The following is a 21,141-nucleotide window of genomic DNA, read 5'->3' on the forward strand; positions in this document are numbered from 1 at the left end:
GACTACAGTACCTTGTCTGGTGGAGATAGGCTGGACCATGATCCAACTTTAGCCTCTTTCACTACATGTTGGTCCAGTTTGGAGACTCTGTGTTCCATCGTAGCAGACGGTTTGATGGCTGTGGTCGCTGGTGTTCGAGGAGCAGGGCTTAGTTTGGTTTTTGCTGGCCTGGCCGGCTGACTGGTGTGAGGTCGGGTGGGTCTACGGCCCACCGCACATCTATCAGGAGGAGGAGACTTGACTTCCTTTACACCTTGACCCGGTTTGGTAGAAGAGGGAGGAACAGATAATGTCTGCTTGGTTTCAATAAGATCCTCAGAAGGTTCTCTCTGGTGTTCCACATGCAGAACAAACCCAGTTCCTGCCCCCTCTGTGTGGAGCTCAGCACCCCATGGGTTCATCTGACTGATTACACTGGGGGGGCTCATGCTGATTCTCTTCACACCACAGTCAGAGCTCACAGACAGGAACAATGAATCCTCCTCCTCATCATCATCATCATCATAGCTATCATCAGCAGGGATTTCTGTTGCATCTGAATCTGGAGTTGAGGAGCCACGCCTCCCCCCGTTCCTGCTTCCATTGCTGAGGTCTGCCCTCCCGTCTGTGGTCAGGGACAAGGCCAGCGTCAGGTTGTCGTTACAGGAGCCTTGGTACTCCCGGCTGTGTGCATCCAGGTACACGGACACAGAGTTGTCGTTGGATTCTGACAGCTCTGGTCCCGTGTGCATCTTCCCCACAGGGACCTCATCTAGTTTGCTCTCCTCCTCTGGAACCCATTTTGAAATGACACTGTCTGTCATTTTGTCTGTTTTGGTCATTAGGTTGACTTCAAACATGTCATGGTCTAGTGGGCTGTAAGTCCGGCCCCCACTGAAGATGCTCTCATTCCGCAGAGACTCAGGGGACGACTCCCCCAGACAGGTAGAAGAAGAAGAGGAGGAGGAGGAGGAGGACACCGGGAAAGCATTGCCATTGTGGTCTCCTGCACTGTGCAGAGAGAGCTTCATGCTGGATTCATTCTCCCCCCTGACAGGGAGACCCTCAGGGGGCTGAGGAACACTCATCTCTGCTGCAGGAAGGCCCTGCTCACTTTGAAACTCCCTTCTGCTATGCGGGGTTCTTCATGCCCATTGAATACTCTTGTTGATCTTCCCAGTTTTTTAGCTTTAATCCTTGTTACTATACTCTTTATACTTTATACATTTGATAGATGGTCCAATCCATCCTCCGTGGTTCAGTGTTCAGTTCTGTTGTCCTCTGGATTACTTTATGTGTTTCCGAGTTGCAGTTCATCCTGACCACACGTGATTTGAAGACAGAGCTCCTCATGTTTAGGACTATGCAGTTGATAATATCTGAAAACAGCAAGAAGAAAGATCAAACAAAAGTTTAAACTTGAAAATATGATGTTATCGGGGTATTTAGCCTGCTCTCCGATATCATAAACACCATCAAGATAAAGAAAACTTGGATGAAGGAAACAAATCATTGCTGGTAGACGAGTTGAGAAGTGCTGCCCTCTGCAGGCTGAAATAAGAACGTTTGAGTTATAGATGGTGCATTAGTTACTGCATCTACAAACATGATGAGAAACAAACTGCTGGTGTTTCTGAAGAACGCTTCCTGAGCCTTTTGTCAATTTAAACATCACAGTACGTGATGCACTGGATGTGGAACAGTGATTCTGACACCTAACATTCAGATAATACCCATTCAAAAAGAACTCGGCTGCCCTGGTGTGTGTATTTGGGTCAGGGACACAGAGGAGAGGAGCAGCTATATAAAGGAGATGAGATCCAGGACAGTTCTCCAGGAATGACAACAGGGAGGTGACTCACTTCCAGGTAGACAGACACAGTTAGAGCCTTAAACTGCTCTCAGCATCCTCTCACTGAAACACAACGTCTGACTCCTTTTGTGTCTTTAGAGCGCAGTGATCAGGATCCACAAGCAATAGGAGCAGAGACATAAAAGTCTTTCTCTACATGAAAGCAGTGGATGTCCAGCTCGCTGCTGCTGCAGGCTCCAATACTGAAAACAGTGGGTGGAGAAAAATTAAAAACACCACTTGAAAGCAGGTTTTTACTTATGAAATAGTGGGACTCTTTCCTGCTGTGCCATGCCAGTCCTACAATCTCCCTTTGCACCAATCCATAATGTATGAGCAGAGGTCGGAGCATCACACGCCTGAGCTCCTGTCCGCTGGAGGACTCATCACAGTTTGCACTCAGTGTATTAACACCATTATCTGTCTCTGTTCTAAGAAGCAGAATAAGGCAGTCCTATATGTTGAGTTTTGATGTGGGTCAGTATGCAGGAACTGTCTGAGCAGAGTACATCACACAATTGCATCAATAATGAAACAGGCTGGAGACAAAAGGCTCAACTCAAGTTCAACAACATATGTGGTATAGGCCCTAATAGTAAGATGAAGCAGAGTTCTGATCATAAGCTCGACCCGACATGGACCCACAGAGTGCCAGCACCACAACAGCAGGATTGGACCAGAGCCTGATTAAAAACCAGAATCTCCCCTCTTAATACCAGTCACAATGTTGGTATTAAGAGGATAAATACTAACAAATACAGTTTGAAGTATAATAATTTGCTAGATAAATATATGTTTGGATTTTTGGAAATGATTACATTTTTTCAGTCAATTTGACTTCTGGACTTGGAACAGAGTGTGTAAGAGAGAGAGGCTGGAGGTGGCTGAAGGTGGAATACTGCACGCAACGCTCCTGCAAGTTATTCATAATGCTGTAGTTTGAAAGCCATAGTTATGAGTTATCTTTCAAACGTGTTAGTGTGGTAACAGTCACCTGATGTTCAGCACAGCCCGACTGTTGAGCTGAGGGTTCAGACAGAGAATCAAAGCTTCCCACACACACGCGCACACTCACACACACACACACACACACACACACACACACACACACACACACACACACACACACACACACACACACACACACACACACACACACACACACACACACACACACACACACACACACACAATTGAAATGCTCAGCAACATTATCAGTAATGGCAAACTGTGTATAAGTCAAGAGATATGAATGCTGTACAACGATATCAGCACTGATGCTAAATGATGATATTGCATCGCATTGCATTGTGGGATTCCTAGCAATCGTTTGCCGACAGGTGGGCTACTGTCTAAGTACCTGAACATGATGACAATAAAGATATTCTGATTCTGACTAATCCCAAAACGTTATTTTCCCAAAGATCTATGTGACAAGTAAAGCTTTCATTTCGTCCTTTTGGAGCCGGAAAATATTTGATTCCGAAGAGTAAAGATACAGTGTAGATAAAACACCCGAGGAGCCTGTGGAACACCACTCTAAAATGGAAGGGAGGATTGTACTCATCTAGGAGAAATATTTGGAATATGGCGGCTGCCCTCTGGCTCTCAGGAAAACCTTTAATTAGTTTGTTTCGCCAATGTTTTTCCCACACAGTCCCTGCACATATTTCTATAGCGTTCCGTGATTTTGGTATATTGAAATGTTTCAGTGCTCAGACTCAGGAAGCACAGTCATCGTGCAGAGAGGAAATGAAGTGTCTAACCTGACCTGACTTTCTCTGGCTTAACGGCCCCTCTCTAACCAAACGCCCCATCCCTTCCTGTTAGAATCACTTTCCCACCGGCCCCCAGGGGTCTCACTGTCTGAGTGTGCCTGAGTTTTAAGTGAATAGCAGGGCTAATACACAGTCTATAGGACTGTTGTTGTGGCTCCATGGGATAGTGCGCTGCTCTTCGGATCAGGGGAGCTCTAGTTCCGGTCCCACTGCAGTCAGCATGTTGCTGTGTCCCTGGGGGAGACCCTTCACCCCAAACTGCTCCTGTGGGGACTGTCCACAGTATTGGGTGTATGTAAGTCACTTTGGATAATAACAATAACAATAAAGGTACTTCTAATGTAATGTTGTGCTGCTGGAAGCTCATAGATACATCAGGTAAGTGTATTTAAAGTTTCAATAGTGAAAGTAATCATCCCGTGGGACTGTTATAGTATCATAAATCATGTCTTCACATTATCAATACTTATGCATTAATATAAAAACAGGATGTTGGAGTTGGATGAGAACTCATTTTGAACCAATCCCTAATGATTTATCTCACAATGGATTCATTTGCTGATTAACTCTCCAACAATCCATTGATTGTGTGTGTTTTGTAAAAATATGAAAAGATTTCCCTCTGAAATGAGAGTAGAAGGTATCTTGTAAGTGCAGTACTTGAGTACATGTATTTATATTCCCCCACTGCTGCAGGCTCTGCTCTGAGGTGGAGAGAGGGGAGGATGAAACACGGAGGAGGAACAGAGTGAACACAAGATTAATGAGGGACTTCTCAGCCATTACAACGAGTAAGCCTTTTAAACGCTTCATTAAATCATCTGAAAACTCATCCACTTTTTCCAGGTGTGTAAAATACCCAGCAGCTGTCTGATTCCTCCACAGCCAGAGCAGCTCCACATTAAGAGTTTCTGATCACACCTTCAAGATGCAGTGGCTCCTGCTCTGACCTCTCCACACTTTGAACCCGGCCTTCATGTTGATCTCAGCTCTTTAAGTGTGTTAGCATCATAGACATCATATAGTCTATGGTTAAGATGCTAAAGAGTTATGTTTTAGATGAAACTCTGAAATAATAAAAAGACGGTGAAAATTTGGAAAATAATTCGGCCCAAAAATATTATTTTTGCTCAGCAGTTCACTCACAACTCCAGACATGACTGCTGCTGACTGTCAGAAACCCATCAGATGTACTGAACACCCTGCATTACTCCTCCTACTAAAACACCTGGAGGCCTTCACCTCACTTGATGTGATTATCACTCCAATAATCACATCTGTGATTTTAATATATTTATCTTCTCAAGATATGCTCCTTCACTTTGCAAATAGAGTCACAAAAGGTAGAATCATACTTAGAGATGAATATCCACTGTTATCTTTGTACTGTCACCACAAAAAACAAAACTAATCCTGGGATAGACATTTAGGAGGTATCACCCAGCTCTTTGACGAAGGTTTGATGCTGCCGGAGCACTCTGTGATCCCCAGAGGACATTTACAAGATAGCGCTTTAATAAGAGCTCTACAACATGCCACCATTCTGTTTCCTCTGCTCCACTGCTGTCACAAATATGTACATTTAGTACAGCACTTCTAAACATTTACCATTGTATGATTACCAGACTTTGAGGACAGTGATTCCCTCTGTTAATCGCTCAGTTCTCATCAGACCGGCTCAGTAAAAGCAAAAACACAATGCTGAACGTTCAAACTACTTTCCCATGAGATTTCGCTGCACAGGGGCACAGATTAAATCATACAAAGCTCATCACAAGTTTTAAAATGCTTGGACAGGGCCTTACAAAAAAATCCATATCTACACATCCTGTCTTCTGAGCTCCTTCACTCTGTGCTATAGCAACAGCAGGACGGCTCTTCAGAATCACCCTGACATCTCCAGTGGGGTTACATTACACAAGCTCTAACTGTATTCAGGTCATTCAAAATGTGAAGACATATGTAGAAAATGTAAGACAATGCAATTATTCCTGATTTCCCAGTAATGGAAACTGGCCATTCATTCTGAATTGATTTCTAAATGTATCAAGTGGACGTTTCTTTCTTGTTTCAGACGATCACCCAGCCGAGCAGGAAGCAGCAGGCTCACCTTACTGGATCACATTACAGAAACACACTCCAACACAGAGCTGCAGCACTGCACACACACCTCTGCAGTTACACAACACACACGCATCAATAATGACACACATGTTAACACACACTGCCAGGCTAGCTGACAGAGTGTTGTATAAAGGACAGCAGTAGAAGTTGCACTCGGCTATCACTGCGTCACACACAAGGACACCCCCAATGCAGAGAAAGTGGTTGCCATGGAAATACACAGACTGCTTAGTCATTCGGAGAAAAGATGAATATGTGTGTGAGAGACTCAATAATCAGCATGTTATTCTGCTGTGACCAAGTACCACCTTCAGTCACTGCAAACATCTGAATGTAGTCGTGTCTTCAAATATGAAAATGCTAAAGACAGCTGGTTATAATGTTTAAAAACAATATTAAGCTTCAGGAGAAACGATTGAATATGCTGAGTCACTGCTGACAGAGAAAGGAGTAATGATAGTATCCTTGTGGAGTAACGAGGTACTGGTGGAGAAACAGAGCAGGTTGGCTGGCTGCCAGTCCAATCAGAACAGGTCCTGAGGATATGGGGGGGCAATGTGGATCGAGATGTTATACAACCTGTCGGCTGTCCTTCCCCAGCCCTGACCCCACCACCATCTTACCGGATCAATACCTGGATACTTTGCAGTGCATGAAGATTCATTTAGCCATATTATAGCAGTGAATATACTAGTGGGTAAATAGTTTACCAGAATATCAAAGATAAGCCTTCAAAATCCACCACAACCCTTATCATAAGTCCACTTTCAATCAATAATTCCTTAAGGCATGATTTACTTTTGTTTGGATATGAAGGGGAACAGAGTATATGTTCTGGACCTGTGTTTGAATGGCGGGAAAGCACCATTACTGGACCAGAACAGAGGATCTGTCCATACATGGTCAAAAATGTTCACAGTCTGATCTGTGCACTGGTTTTTACCAAGATTCCAGAAACAACAGTAAGGCACAGGAGAGCTCAACCCTTCGCTCACATCATGTTAAAATGTTGTTGTGTTGCAGTGTTTCCACTGTATACAATTTCAAATCATCCTAATCTCAGAGTTGGATGCTTCCTTCAGGCCTCTCTGCCTCTAACCCGTTATCGCTGCTTTCTGAACTGCTGTTCACAGACTGAGCCTTCTGGAACATCAGCTGTTAGAAACTAGGGTTGAAAAATGCTGGGAATTTACAAAGAAGGAAACTTTCCATGGGAATTAACGGGAATTTAAGGGAATAAACGTGAATAAACTGGGAATCTTCTAAATTAAAGGTTGGCTCTTCATAGCGAACTTAAATACAGTTGGGGAAAGTATATTTTAGCATAATCTTGACTAAAACAAACAGATGCCATTCAGGTATATCCATGCCATTCCTCAATCACATGCACATAGCACACTGTTTAGCGCATGGCTATTGAGACCACACCCCCTACAGGCACTGTGCATTCCTCCATCACATTTACATACGACTTCTAGAAAACTGGACCACACTTTTGAGCCCAAAGCACAAGACTATTGAAGCCACACATCACACAAGTGAAGTAAGGTTTGATGATATTATGGGGTAATATATTTATTTTATGTTTAAATTGCAAATATCGCATACAGATGTATTCCTCTAGTAAATAGCTAGCTAATAACTTAGATGCTAAATAAGCCATAGCTAGCATCACTTCATTTACCATCTAGGAAGCACTCTTATAAAGATGCTAGCTACCTCAAATGTGATGCTGTTTTCATCTGCCTCCTGCAAGATGTTTTGAAGATCATTCCAGTTGTTTAGCTAGCCTAACTATTAATATATATGTTCATACCATTGCATCAATTCTCAGTTAGTTCCCATAAATTCGCATAATTCCCATTATTACTCCCCATGGAAATTTAGTGGACATTTTCCGTCCCTTTGCATATTAGTAACAAGTGTTAAATTTAGCTTCCCCTAAACCTGAAGGAACTAAGGGATGTATGAGTGAGCCCAGCTTTCAGTGGCGTAGAGTTTAGGTCTCACACTTTTCAAACAGTCTGCAAAACAACTGAATTTCGCTTAGCGACTTTAGACAAAGGACTTCAAGTCTATTTAAAATTGATATTGTTAAAGTAAGTGTGCATTTGTCTCTAGTTTAAAACACATTACTACAACTGTACGCAGAAATGATTTAGATTTAGCATCTGGATACCATCAACCCCCCCAACACACACAAGCAGGGACCACAGGACTGCTTCGTAGCTTTGCTGTGGCCCCAGCATCATGACATAGCAAATCTATGTTACCTAAGATGATCAAACAAGAAATCATCCTCAGGTTTACATAATCTGAGGTCTGAAACATAGCGAGCTTAAACTGCAGGCAAAAGTTCAAACAGCAGAAAGTTCAATATGACTTCCTAATGTAGTCCCACGGACAGAAGAAACACAGCTGGACGTCATATTACTGAGCTGTGTTGCAACAGCCAACATCTCAGAGTGCACAAACACTAGCTTCCAAAAGACCTATGCTCCAGAATGCACACGCGCACACGCGCACGTGCGAACACACGTAAACAAACACACACACTAATGAATTGAAGCACACATACACACGTGTTGATCCCGTGCATTACTGCTGCCACAGGCATGACTGGCTCTTCGGTCTGCTTCTCCCACTGCAAAGCTGCAACAAAAAAAAAGGCTTTAAAGCTTGCTCACAGTCCTCTTCAGAGTCCTCGCTGCATTGCTTCATGTGACGTTTCCTATCCCATCACTGCTCTGTGTAAAGTCTTTGTGTGTTTGCAGGCGAGGTAAGACTGTGCAGGGCCAGGCTGTGACGGAGATCCACCGAGGGAGAGAGAGAGAGCGAGGGCGAGAGAGGAATCAACCTCCCTTTTTGGTTCTGAAACACATGCTCAGAGCTGCAGTGACTAGAAACACACACACACACACACACACACACACACACACACATACACACACACACACTCACAGTCCTCAAGGTCTAGTGTGGGAGGGGATAGCCAATGTCTATGTTTTTAGAGAGCTGGTGTGTGTGTGTGTGTGTGTGTGTGTGTGTGTGTGTGTGTGTGTGTGTGTGTGTGTGTGTGTGTGTGTGTGTGTGTGTGTGTGTGTGTGTGTGTGTGCGTGCGTGTGCATGTGTGTGTGTTTGTGTGTGTGTTCCAGGTAGCCAAACCTGGCTACCAAAAATGCACAAAAATGAATATGAAGTGTTAATTGGATGGCTTAATGTGTGCCCCGATGAACCTGGGGGCTGTGTTGTCTGGAAATTGGTCTCAGGTAAGGGGCCAGACTAAGCTTGGTTCAAAAGACCTCATGAAAAACACACTTGAAAGCGAGGATACCCGGCCTGGAGGAAGCCCGGGGTCCCCTTCTGGAGCCAGGCCCACAAGGAGGACTCGTGGGTGAGCGTCTGGTGGCCGGGCTTGCCATGGAGCCCGGCCGGGCACAGCCCGAAAAAGCAACGTGGGCAACACCCCCGCTTTCCCGTCCCGTGGGGCCACCAACTACGGGTAACAGCGATGGGGTTGGGTGTGCTGCCAGAAGGGTGGCAGTGAAAGCAGAGGGTCTCGACGGACCAGACTCAGGCGGCAGAAGCTGGCTTTGGGGACGTGGAATGTCACCTCTCTGGGGGGGAAGGAGCCGGAGCTTATGCGGGAGGTGGAGCGTTACCAGTTGGATCTGGTGGGGCTCACCTCTACGAACAGCGTCGGCTCTGGAACCTTACTTCTTGATAGGGGTTGGACTCTATTCTTCTCCGGAGTTGCCCAAGGTGTGAGGCGCCGAGCAGGTGTAGGGATACTCACAAGCCCCCGGTTGAGTGCCGCTTTGTTGGAGTTTACCCCAGTGGACGAGAGGGTCGCCTCCCTACGCCTGCGGGTTATGGGGGGGGAAAACTCTGACTGTTGTTTGTGCTTATGCACCAAACAGCAGTTCAGAGTATTCGGCCTTCTTGGAGACCCTGAAAAGAGTCCTGTATGGGGCTCCAGTATGGGGCTCCTCTGGACAGACCTGGTAAGCCCAAACGTGTAGTGCGGGTGAACTGGGAACGTCTGGAGGAATCCCAAGTCCAGGAGGCCTTCAACTCACACCTCCGGCGGAGCTTTTCAGGCAGCCCTGTGGAGGCTGGGGACATTGAACCTGAGTGGGCGGTGTTCAAAGCCTCTATTGCTGAAGCTGCGGCAGGGAGTTGCGGTCTCAAGGTCTTAGGTGCCTCAAGGGGCAGGAACCCTCGAACCTCCTGGTGGTCAGGGAAGCCGTCCGACTGAAAAATGAGGCCTTCCGGGATTTGTTATCCCTGGGTACTCCTGATGCAGTCGCAAGGTATCGACAGGCCCGAAGGGCAGCAGCCTCAGCCGTGACCGAGGCAAAGCAGCGGGTGTGGGAGAAGTTCGGAGAAGCCATGGAGAAGGACTTTCGGTCTGCAAGTTGTTCTGGAAAACCGTCCGACACCTCAGGAGGGGGAAGCAGGGAACCATCCAAGCTGTGTACAGTAAGGATGGGACGCTGTTGACCTCAACTGATAGTGTGTTAGGGCGGTGGAAGGAGCACTTTGAGGAACTCCTGAACCAGACAACTCCGCCATCTATGTTAGAGGCGGAGCTGGAGTATGAAGGGGGATCAAATCCAATCTCACGGGGGGAAGTCCCTGAGGAATTCAAACAACTCCACAGCCCTGGGAGTGGATGAGATCCGCCCAGAAATGCTGAAGGCTCTGGGTGTTGAGGGACTGTCATGGTTCACACGTCTCATCAACATTGCGTGGAAGTCGGAAACAGTACCGAAGGAGTGGCAGACCGGGGTGGTGGTTCCCCTTTTTAAAAAGGGGGATCAGAGGGTGTGTGCCAATTACAGAGGCATCACATTACTCAGCCTCCCCGGGAAAGTTCACTTTAAGGTCCTGGAAAGGAGGGTCCGACCGATTGTCGAACCTCAGATTGAGGAGGAACAATGCGGTTTTCGTCCTGGTCGTGGAACGATTACCCTAGCTTTTACTCTCGCAAGGATCCTGGAGGGGGCCTAGGAGTACGCTCATCCGGTCTACATGTGCTTTTGTGGATTTGGTGATGAAGGATGGGTCATGACCGAAAGAACAAGGTCGCAGATACAAGCGACCGAAATAAAAGTTAGTATTTTAGTTTATAGTGGCAGTTGGCAACTGAGGAAAATCTAAATGGCTACCATGTACTAGACATGATTAGATTGAAAAAACATGTAGTTTTGTCAACTCCGTCAGGCGTCAACTCCATCAGATATTTTGTCTGACGGTGTTAACATGTAAGCTGACGGAGTTGAAAAGTGCTCTAAATACTCAAGTAATTAAAATAATCCAAATACTAAAGTAATGCAAAACAACTGCATAACTTGATTATGATCCAATAACTACATGTTAATTGACTGAAAATATCTAAAATGCCAAATTGCAGCTAAAATGCATGCTTTTATCTGTACCGAAGGCAAACATGGCTAGAAAAAAACTTTCAGTTGAAGAGCAAAGGAAAAGAAACAGAGAATACCAGAGAAAAAGGAGAGAAAAGATAAACAGCAACCCAGAGAGCAGAAGGCAGAATATAGAAAAGGAGAGAGAAAGGTGGAAGGAGAGGGTCCTAAAGAAAACTGTCAAACAAGTAGGACAATTAGGACCAAGAGAAAAGCGTCATCGCAGAAAATATTGGAGGAAAGCGCAGACATGGTCTAGGAGGTCCAGAGCTATGCAGGAAATAGATACCCCACCAGATAGTCCAGAACAGAATGAGGAGCCAACTACCAGCAGGCATACTGTTGCAGCCGAGAGGGAGAGGAAAAAAAACAGAAAACGGCACTCGAGGGAGGTGAAAGCATTGAAAGAAAAGATTGGGAAATTGACAAAAGACAGAAACAGGCTAAAAAAAACTGAAATGTCAGATAAAGAAAAAGGCTCAAATTGACAAATCAAATGACAAACGAAGTGATAAATTGATAGTAGATTCTCCACAAAAAGCAACAGACAGGATGATAGCAGGAAGCCAACTTAGGAACCCTAACATTAGGAAATCTCTTCTTTTCCACAATGTTCTCTGCCGAGAGCTGAAAATGAATAAAGCAACTCCTGTGGCACGGAGAAGTGCCATTGCAAAATCTGGTCACCCACAACTGGCATTATCAGGCAAGGTTTTAAAGAAGTATCGGCTTCTTCATAGGGTTCGCCTTAGTTTGGTGTTAGCTACAAGTTAATGAATGACAAAAAACAGACAACAAAGAAGAAAGCAACATATCTCCAACGTATCAGCCAGACTGTTAAGGAGTTCATTGTAAACTCATCTCGCATGACAACTGATAAGACCGACACCATCACAAGGAACAAGATGAAACATCAAAGGATGATTTTAACGGACTCAATGCTGAACCTGACTTTCTCCAGAAGAACCCGAGCGTGAAGTTCAGTTATTCTTCCTTCTGTGTTCTGCGGCCCTTCTATGTTACAGCACCGAAGGCATCTGACAGAAGTACATGTCTGTGTCGTCATCATGAAAATACAGACTTGATGCTTCATGTTCTAAGGTCATCAGGTGTACTAAAATCAACCAAACTGGAGGATAGTTTCACTTAGTTTGTTGCACTCGAGCAAATGAGGCCTGCCTTCTTCACCATTGCTTACGGTGCAAAGCCAAGCATACAGCTCTGGCTCCAGACATAAGTGGAATCAGTGTTTAATGGCAGCAGTGGGAGTGATTTCAAGATCAAACAGCCAGTGAGATCCACTTCAACATGAAACTGAACATGCATAGTGGGAGTCTTTCAGAGTTACCTCATCTGTATGAGGAGAAACTAAGAAGTGAGACACATGTGTGCCTGGTTCATAATCAGGCAAAAGTATACAGAGATTTGATTGAAACATGCAGTGAGAGCACAGTTGTTTTACATGTTGATTTTTCAGAATCATGGAAGTGTAAATATGCCTCTGAAATTCAGGCATGCCATTTTGGCCAGAACTTACCTCAGTTAACTTTTCATACTGGAATGTATACCAAGGGTGAAAAAGGTGGCATTTTGCTCACACTCAGAGTCTAGAGACAAGATGCAGCAGCAATATGGACTCACATGGATCCTCTCCTCCGAGATATACAGACTAAATGTCCATCAGTTACTACTGTGCACTTCTGGTCAGATGGCCCCAGTAAGCAATATAAGAATAAGAAAAACGTTTACCTCCTTTCTGAAGTACCACCCACTCTTGGCTTCACCAGGACCACATGGAATTATTTCCCAACATCCCACGGAAAAGGTGCCCCCGACGGCATTGGGGGAACTGTAAAAAGAACTGCAGACTCCTTCATTCTGCGTGGAAATTATGTTGTGGATGGAAAATATTTCTTTGAGAAGATCTCGAACAGTTTGAATGGTGTTCAACTGTATCATATTTTGGAAGGAAACTCTGAGACATATCTAGGAGGAAATGAAGATAATTTGAAATGGCTTGTTCCAAAACAATGAAAAATAATATTAAAGGTGTATGCAATGTAATTTATCACTTAACTTTGCTAAGGCACACCATTTCTACATGCTTAAAGATGTTTTAGTGTTTTTGAATTGATCAAACAAAAAACCCCACATATTTTCATGTGTCAGACAGAGTTGACAATTTTCAAGTTACTAAGTAAGTAAAAGTATTTTTTTTATGAAAAGGGGTTCAATAAGTAACCTGTTCCTTTTTATGATATGATAGATAACACCCGTGTTTATAAAGATATCCAATTAAAATGACTGTAATGTCGATTTTCTTTTTTTACTTTTCAAAAGTAGTTTTGTCCCGAATCTCAAGAATCAGTGATATATATATATATACATATAGTGGGGCAAAAAAGTATTTAGTCAGCCACCAATTGTGCAAGTTCTCCCATTTAAAAAGATGAGAGAGGCCTGTAATTTTTATCATAGGTATACCTCAACTATGAGAGACAGAATGAGAAAAGAAAATCCAGGAAATCACATTGTCTGATTTTTAATGAATTTATTTTCAAATTATTGTGGAAAATAAGTATTTGGTCAATAACAAAAGTTCATCTCAATACTTGTTATATACCCTTTGTTGGCAATGACAGAGGTCAAACGTTTTCTGTAAGTCTTCACAAGGTTTCCACACTGTTGCTGGTATTTTGGCCCATTCCTCCATGCAGATCTCCTCTAAAGCAGTGATGTTTTGGGGCTGTCGCTGGGCAACATGGACTTTCAACTCCCTCCAAAGATTTTCTATGGGGTTGAGATCTGGAGACTGGCTAGGCCACTCCAGGACCTTGAAATGCTTCTTACGAAGCCACTCCTTCGTTGCCTTGGTGGTGTGTTTGGGATCATTGTCATGCTGAACGACCCAGCCACGCTTCATCTTCAGTGCCCTTGCTGATGGAAGGACGTTTTCACTCAAAATCTCACGATACATGGCCCCATTCATTCTTTCCTTTACATGGATCAGTCGTCCTGGTCCCTTTGCAGAAAAACAGCCCTGTGTTGTCTTCACTGCAGTGTAACAACTGAAGCTATCCAACAAGTTAAACTCTGATGCAATAACCAGGAGTCTGTGTCGTAGTTAACATTTCACTGTTGTTTACTGAAGATTCCAGCATTACATGGTAGAGTGAAAACTGCAACAAAACAAAGTTTGACATTTTTTTAACATAAAGTTCAGCTTCACATGAAGTCTTATGAAATATCCTTGTAAATACATGTAAATAAAAACGATCTTTTAAGACTATTATTACCTTCTCTTTCAACTTTAAACTTAACTTAATCTATCAATTATTTAACTTAACAATGAGTTTTACTTACGACTTTGCTTCTAGCATCTTTCACGGTCAGGAATTCTTAAGTATTAACTGTTTTCAACAGATAGGAACTGAGTGGGAAGTAACTGATGACAAGGCAGGAAGTGGTAAGGAAGTTACAGGAAATTGTATCAAAGTAAAAGTTTGTATTCTTTCTCAATGTGTCAAAATAAAAGTCAAAATATATCGCCCTAATGGCGACACACTCCCCGCTGTGACCACTGTGAGGTCACTATACTAGCATGAACATTACATTCAACTAAGATCTACAACTGAAACATCAGTTCTTATGAAGAAGCAAAACCGTTTCCGTCACTGGTCTAAGGTAAGTCTTTGGTTGGCCTTGGTTTGCTGTCTTTAGTTCCACCTTACGGACTCTTCCATCTGTTCCTGGAATAGCCTTTGTGACCACTGCCAAAGGCCAGTTGTTGCGGGCAGCTTGGTTGTCTTTGAGGAGGACGATGTCACCGTCTTGCAGGTTCTGGTGGGACCTTGTCCATTTCTTGCGGCTTTGTAAGGTTGACAGGTACACTTGTCTCCAACGGTTCCAGAACAAGTTGGATAATGCTTGTACTTGTCTCCACTGCTTCGTGAGGAGGTCTCTGCCTGTGAAGTCACCTGGAGGTGGTGGGACGCCCACTTTCTGCGTTAACAGCATCGATGGTGTGAGGATGAATGGATTCTCGGGATCATTCGATACTGGAACTAGTGGTCTTGCGTTCAGAATTGCTGTCACTTCTGCCATTAGTGTGCACAGAACATCATGAGTTAGGCGAGTGCTGTGTTCGCGGAGCGTCGAATCCAGGATTCTTCGGGCTAACCCAATGAGGCGCTCCCATGAACCCCCCATGTGTGAGGCATGAGGCGGGTTAAACACCCAGGAGCATCCTTGATGTTGCAGATACCTCTGCACTGTGCTGTCTGGTTGATCTGCACTCAGCCCAAGTTCTTTGCAAGCCCCAATGAAATTTGTGCCGCAGTCTGACCTCAGTTGTTTGGCTGGTCCTCTTATGGCAAAGAAACGCCTCAATGCGTTTATGCAGCTTGAGGTGTCCATTGAGGTAATCACCTCGATGTGAACTGCCCTGGAGCTCATGCAGCAGAATAGTATGGCCCAGCACTTGCTCTGAGGTTGTGTCCCTCTGGTGCGTCTGGTGGAGACGTGCCAGGGTCCGAAGACATCCAGTCCCACATACGTGAAGGGAGGGCAGGTTGTAAGGCGTTCTGTGGGCAAATCTGCCATTTTTTGTTCCTGCATCCGTCCTCTAAGTCTGCGACAGGTGATGCACTTGTGAATAGTTGAGTTAACGAGCCGCTTGCCTCCCAGGATCCAGAGCCCAGCAGCTCGTACAGCACCTTCTGTTAACTGGCGACCCTGATGCTTTACTTGGGCATGGTGGTATCTGGTGAGAAGCAAGGACACATGGTGTTCTTTTGGGAGAATGACAGGGTTCTTTTGTTCAATGGACACATCTGCATTCTTCAGTCTGCCTCCAAGGCAGAGGAGGTCATCCTGTAAGACTGGGTTGAGAGAGCGTAGGCAGCTGCTTAACGGAACTTGCTTTCCTCTCTCCAGAGCTTCAAATTCCTTCACAAAGGTATTCCTCTGAACAGCTCTGATGATGACTTCTCTTGCTTGGGAAAGCTCATCCACTGAACGAGGTAAGTCACAGTGATGCCATCCCTTGCACTTGCCTGTCGGAGTGCTGAAGGATCTCCCTATATGAATAAGGAGTGCGATGGCTCGTTGGAGAGTGTCGAATGTGGAGAACCTTTCAAAGCGCTCTGTGCTGAGAACTTTCCCTTGTAGATCAGTAATGTAGCTCTTCACCGCTGGACGGACCTCTGCATCTGACTCTGGTGAGACTATGCTGAATGACTGAGGTATGACTGAGGCAGGGTCTGGCTGAACAGAGGGCTTGCGCAGGAAGGTTGGTCCGTTGAACCACATTGTCTTTGTGAGGTGTGCTGCTGGGACCGACCGCGACGCCAGGTCAGCCGGATTGTCTTCGGTGTTCACGTAGTGCCATTGTTCAGGGATGGTAGACTGGCGTATACGCTGGACCCGATTATGGACGTACACATAGAACCGTCTGGACTGGTTGTAAATGTATCCAAGGACAACTTTGCTATCAGTGTAGAACTTTGTGGCATCCAGCTTTAGATCCAGTTCATCCTGAATCAGCTCAGCTATTTCCACTGCTAAGACTGCTGCACACAGTTCAAGTCTGGGAATGGTCGGGTCTGATTGAGGGGCAAGTTTGGCTTTTGCCATGACAAATCCCACGTCTACTGTGTCTTCTTGGATGGCTTTCAGGTAGGCTACGGCACCAATGGCCTTCACAGATGCATCGCTAAAGACGTGGAGTTCTACTCGCTCAGCCTTGGCTGGGCAGATGCCTGTGTACATCCTAGGTATATGAAAGTGCCTCAAGTCTTGAAGCGAGTTTCTCCAAGCTTCCCACTTGCCTAACTTATCTTCAGGCAATGGGGTGTCCCACTCCGATGTCTCAGAATTCAACTCTCTGAGAAGGCCCCTGCCTTGGATCGTAACTGGAGCCAGAAACCCTAAAGGGTCGAAGACACTGTTCACCATTGAAAGAACCCCTCGACAGGGTGAATGGTTTGGTGTCGGTTGACACAGAGAAGGTGAATGTGTCACTTGCTATTTCCCACAGGAGCCCCAAGCTGCGTTGGGTGGGTGACTCATCTCCACTGAGGTCTACATCCCTTTTGGCTTGTACGCAGTCCTCACTTGGGAAGGCTTCCAAGACAGCCTGACTGTTTGAGACAAATTTGTGGAGCCTCAAGTTAGACTCAGCAAGTGAGGCTTGAGTCCTATGAAGCAGCCCAATAGCCTCTGCATCAGTTGGGACAGAACAGAGGCCGTCATCAACATAAAAGTGCCGTTCGACGAAGTTGACTGTGTCTGTTCCATATTTTTCTGCGCCATCTCTGATGGCTCTTCTGAGCCCATAGATCGACACTGCAGGAGATGGGCTGTTCCCGAAAACATGAACTTTCATTCTGTAGTCAATGACCTCGTTGGCTACGTTGTTGTCCTTGAACCATAAGAATCGCAGGTAGTTTCTGTGCTTTTCGTCCACAAGGAAGCAGTAAAACATTTGTTGAATGTCTGCCATCACAGCGACCTTGTCCTTTCGGAACCGCATGAGCACTCCTAGAAGGGTGTTGTTCAGATCCGGTCCAGTCAAGAGCACGTTATTCAAGGAGATCCCAGACTGTTGGGCACTTGAATCAAACACTACCCTGATTTGATCGGGTTTCTGTGGGTGATACACGGCAAAGCTTGGTAAATACCAGCACTCTTCTTCTCTTAGCTCTGGTGCCACCTCAGCATGGTTGTTTTTCAGCAGTTTACCCATAAATTCCACGTATTGCTGTTGCATTTCTGGCTTTCTTTTGAATTGGCGTTGGAGTGAGCCAAACCGCTTGAGTGCTTGCTCGCGGTTGTTGGGAAGCTGTTGCCTAGGTAGTCTGAACGGCAATGGAGCAACCCAGCTGTGTGAATCGTTTCTGTAGACGTCTTTGTCCATCATTTTGAGGAAAGTTTCATCTTCGATTGAAGGTGCTAGCTTATTGTCCTGTTCCGTGCAGTCAAACACATTTTGACCCAGACTGTGTTCCTTAGCTCTGGGTGGTAAGGCACTGTTTCCTGGCAGTCTGTCGTGAAGTTCCTCTTTAATGTGCAAAAGGCTTGTGCATGGCTGGAAGAGTGAGGGCCGATGACAGTCGACCATGGCCGTCCGGAAGGAACTGACGTTCGGCTTGTGTGTGCTCCCTAGACAGACTTCTCCGACCAGCACCCAGCCTAAGTCAAGGCGTTGTGCGAAGGGTGCATTGGCGGGGCCATTTATTTGTTCCCTTACTTTGTGTGCTCTGATTGCGTCTCTCCCTAGCAGCAGGAGGATTTCAGCAGTGGGGTCCAGCTTTGGGATGTGTTCTGCTACCTTTGACAGGTGAGGCTGATGCAGAGCGGCATTTGGTGTGGGAATTTCAGACCGATTATCAGGTAAGTCATTACACTCAGTGAGTGGTGGTAAGGGAATCCTAACTTTTCCATTGAGGGACTCCACGATAAAATCTGATGCCCTTCTGCCGAAAGTGTCTACTATACCAGAACATGTTTTCAGTTGGTAAGGATATGGCTTAGTGTGGATGTCAAACTTGTCAAAGAAACTGGACTTGGCCAACGATCGGTTGCTTTGGTCGTCTAACACGACGTAGGCCTTGATGGCTTCCTCTGGGTGGTCTTTCTGGTACACTCTTGCCAGGCATATCTTGGAGCATGACCGTCCGACTTGTCCTGTACCACATACTGCTGTGCAGCTTGCGCTAACCTCACTGGTGTCGTTTACCTCTTCTCCCTCCCCGCCATGCTGTGGCGAGGTCAGAGGAGTCGTGAGGTGCGGTGCTGGTCCTGGGTGCATAGCTGAGATATGTCGGGTGCTGTCACACTCAAAACACTTAACAATTGTAGTGCAGTCCTTTGCCATATGGTTGGTTGAGCTACAGCACTTAAAGCAGATTCCGTTTTCTTTCAGAAATACCTTTCTGTCATCAAGAGTTTCGGCTCTGAAGGCTTTGCACTTCTTCAGTGGGTGGGGTTTTGCATGTATTGGGCAGATCTTACTCGGATCACTAGAGACATTTGACTCTGTGGGAGTGACATTGATCTTGTGAACTGCAATGGGTTTCTTGAAGGTTTTAGGAAAGGCACCTTCAGCTCTGACAGATGACATTGTGGTGGTATTTAAAAAGGCAAAGCTAGGGTCATTTCTCTTCTTGGCCTCATAGCATATGAGTTTCGTGAAGTAATCAAACGGTGGGAACCGTCCTCCATTTGCTTCTTTATACTTAGAACCGGCCGAGATCCATTTTTCCTGGAGTCCATAAGGCAGCTTGGTCACTATGGGTTCAATTCCGCGTGTCGTGTCCAGGTAGGACAGGCCTGGTAAGTAGCCATCTTCTTTAGCACACTGCACTTCCATAAGCAGGTCAGCTAGCTCTCGTAGCTTCAGATTTTCCTTGGCTGAGACTCTGGGAAATGCATCCAGTCGGGTAAAGAGGGCCTTTTCAATCACCTCTGGGGCTGCATAACACTCCTGAAGACGTTCCCAAGCTTTCCCCAGTGCTATTTGTGGACTTGCTATGTGCACTGCACGGAGACGTTTCACCTGGTTGCTGGACTCTTTTCCAAGCCATCGCGTCATCAAGTCCAATTCCTCAGTGGCTGTGAGACCAAGTCCTTGAGTGGCATTTTTGTATGATGACAGCCAAGCACGATAATTTTCAGGTTTATCATCAAACTCGTACAAACTTGTATTCACTAGGTCACGCCGAGCTAAATATTGTGCCAGGTGTTCAGTTGCAGGCATACTTTGAGTATTTGTTGGCTGGGGGTTGAAGGATGGAGCTCCAATATTCAAGTCACTGATCTGCGAGGTAAGAGTCTTGGGAATAACCCGCGGACCTTCTCGGGTAAATGGATTCTGGCTGACTGACTCTTTGGCTGCTGGTGGCGCATAGTCTAAGTCATAGTCTGTAAAATCCACATTGTTTGTGCTGTCGTATGAAAAAACAGGCGGCTGATGGCGTGAAACAAAGGGGTTGTTCGGGCTATAACTGAGAGTGGCATAGGTAATTGGTTGAGTTGGTGGCGAACTAGCCTTCATGGCTGTTTGTTGGACGGAGTTAGTGGAATGGAAGTGAGTTTGGATGTATTCACTTATCCGTTCAAGTTTGCTTTGTTCTGTTGAATTTGTTTCATCCAGCACAATATAATTGTTGCTTCCTGAAACTGCTGATTCCCAGACAGCTGCTACGGCTTCAGCTTCTGCTGCTTCACGGCAGATGGCTAGTGTTTCAGCCTCAGTCTCTTTTTTCACTTTTTCTATCCTAGCTTTGGCTTCTTGCTCAGCATATTCGGCACGCACTTTAGTAGCTGCTGCTTTTGCTCGTGCACGAAGTAAAGCATTGGTTGATGAGGCAGATGAATGAAAGCTGCTTCCACTTTTTCCTGATTTATTAGATGTAGTTTCCATCTTGACTCGTTATTCAATGCTAACTTCTCAGTCTTTTCACTGTGTTGTCTTCACTGCAGTGTAACAACTGAAGCTATCCAACAAGTTAAACTCTGATGCAATAACCAGGAGTCTGTGTCGTAGTTAACATTTCACTGTTGTTTACTGAAGATTCCAGCATTACATGGCAGAGTGAAAACTGCAACAAAACAAAGTTTGACATTTTTTTAACATAAAGTTCAGCTTCACATGAAGTCTTATGAAATATCCTTGTAAATACATGTAAATAAAAACGATCTTTTAAGACTATTATTACCTTCTCTTTCAACTTTAAACTTAACTTAATCTATCAATTATTTAACTTAACAATGAGTTTTACTTACGACTTTGCTTCTAGCATCTTTCACGGTCAGGAATTCTTAAGTATTAACTGTTTTCAACAGATAGGAACTGAGTGGGAAGTAACTGATGACAAGGCAGGAAGTGGTAAGGAAGTTACAGGAAATTGTATCAAAGTAAAAGTTTGTATTCTTTCTCAATGTGTCAAAATAAAAGTCAAAATATATCGCCCTAATG

The 21,141-nt window shown here is 45.1% G+C and overlaps 2 protein-coding genes across 3 annotated transcripts in view; both read right to left on the reverse strand.

Annotated features, from left to right (window-relative positions):
- LOC134864975 (microtubule-associated tumor suppressor 1-like) overlaps positions 1–8,506 on the reverse strand; it is a 48,403-nt gene extending 39,897 nt beyond the window's left edge. For both annotated transcript variants that reach the window (XM_063884339.1, XM_063884338.1), the window contains exons 1-2: positions 8,312–8,506; positions 12–1,358 (exon numbers count right to left, since the gene is read on the reverse strand). In XM_063884339.1, the coding sequence (XP_063740409.1) occupies positions 12–1,067 (1,056 nt within the window). In that variant the 5' untranslated portion in view covers positions 1,068–1,358; positions 8,312–8,506. The remainder of the gene's footprint in view (positions 1–11; positions 1,359–8,311) is intronic.
- Positions 8,507–17,031: 8,525 nt separating this feature from the next.
- LOC134864838 (uncharacterized) lies at positions 17,032–21,141 on the reverse strand. The gene is made up of 2 exons (XM_063884129.1): positions 20,949–21,141; positions 17,032–20,764 (listed from the first exon to the last, which is right to left on the reverse strand). Exon 2 carries the CDS (start codon positions 20,584–20,586, stop codon positions 17,032–17,034), a length of 3,555 nt encoding a protein of 1,184 aa, XP_063740199.1. The 5' UTR covers positions 20,587–20,764; positions 20,949–21,141.

This window comes from Eleginops maclovinus, chromosome 5 (assembly GCF_036324505.1).
Source record: "Eleginops maclovinus isolate JMC-PN-2008 ecotype Puerto Natales chromosome 5, JC_Emac_rtc_rv5, whole genome shotgun sequence".
Classification (NCBI taxonomy): Eukaryota; Metazoa; Chordata; class Actinopteri; order Perciformes; family Eleginopidae; genus Eleginops; species Eleginops maclovinus.

Excerpts from the sequence above, each read along its gene's own strand:
- LOC134864838 (XM_063884129.1), bottom strand. The coding sequence starts at position 20,586 with ATGGAAACTACATCTAATAAATCAGGAAAAAGTGGAAGCAGCTTTCAT.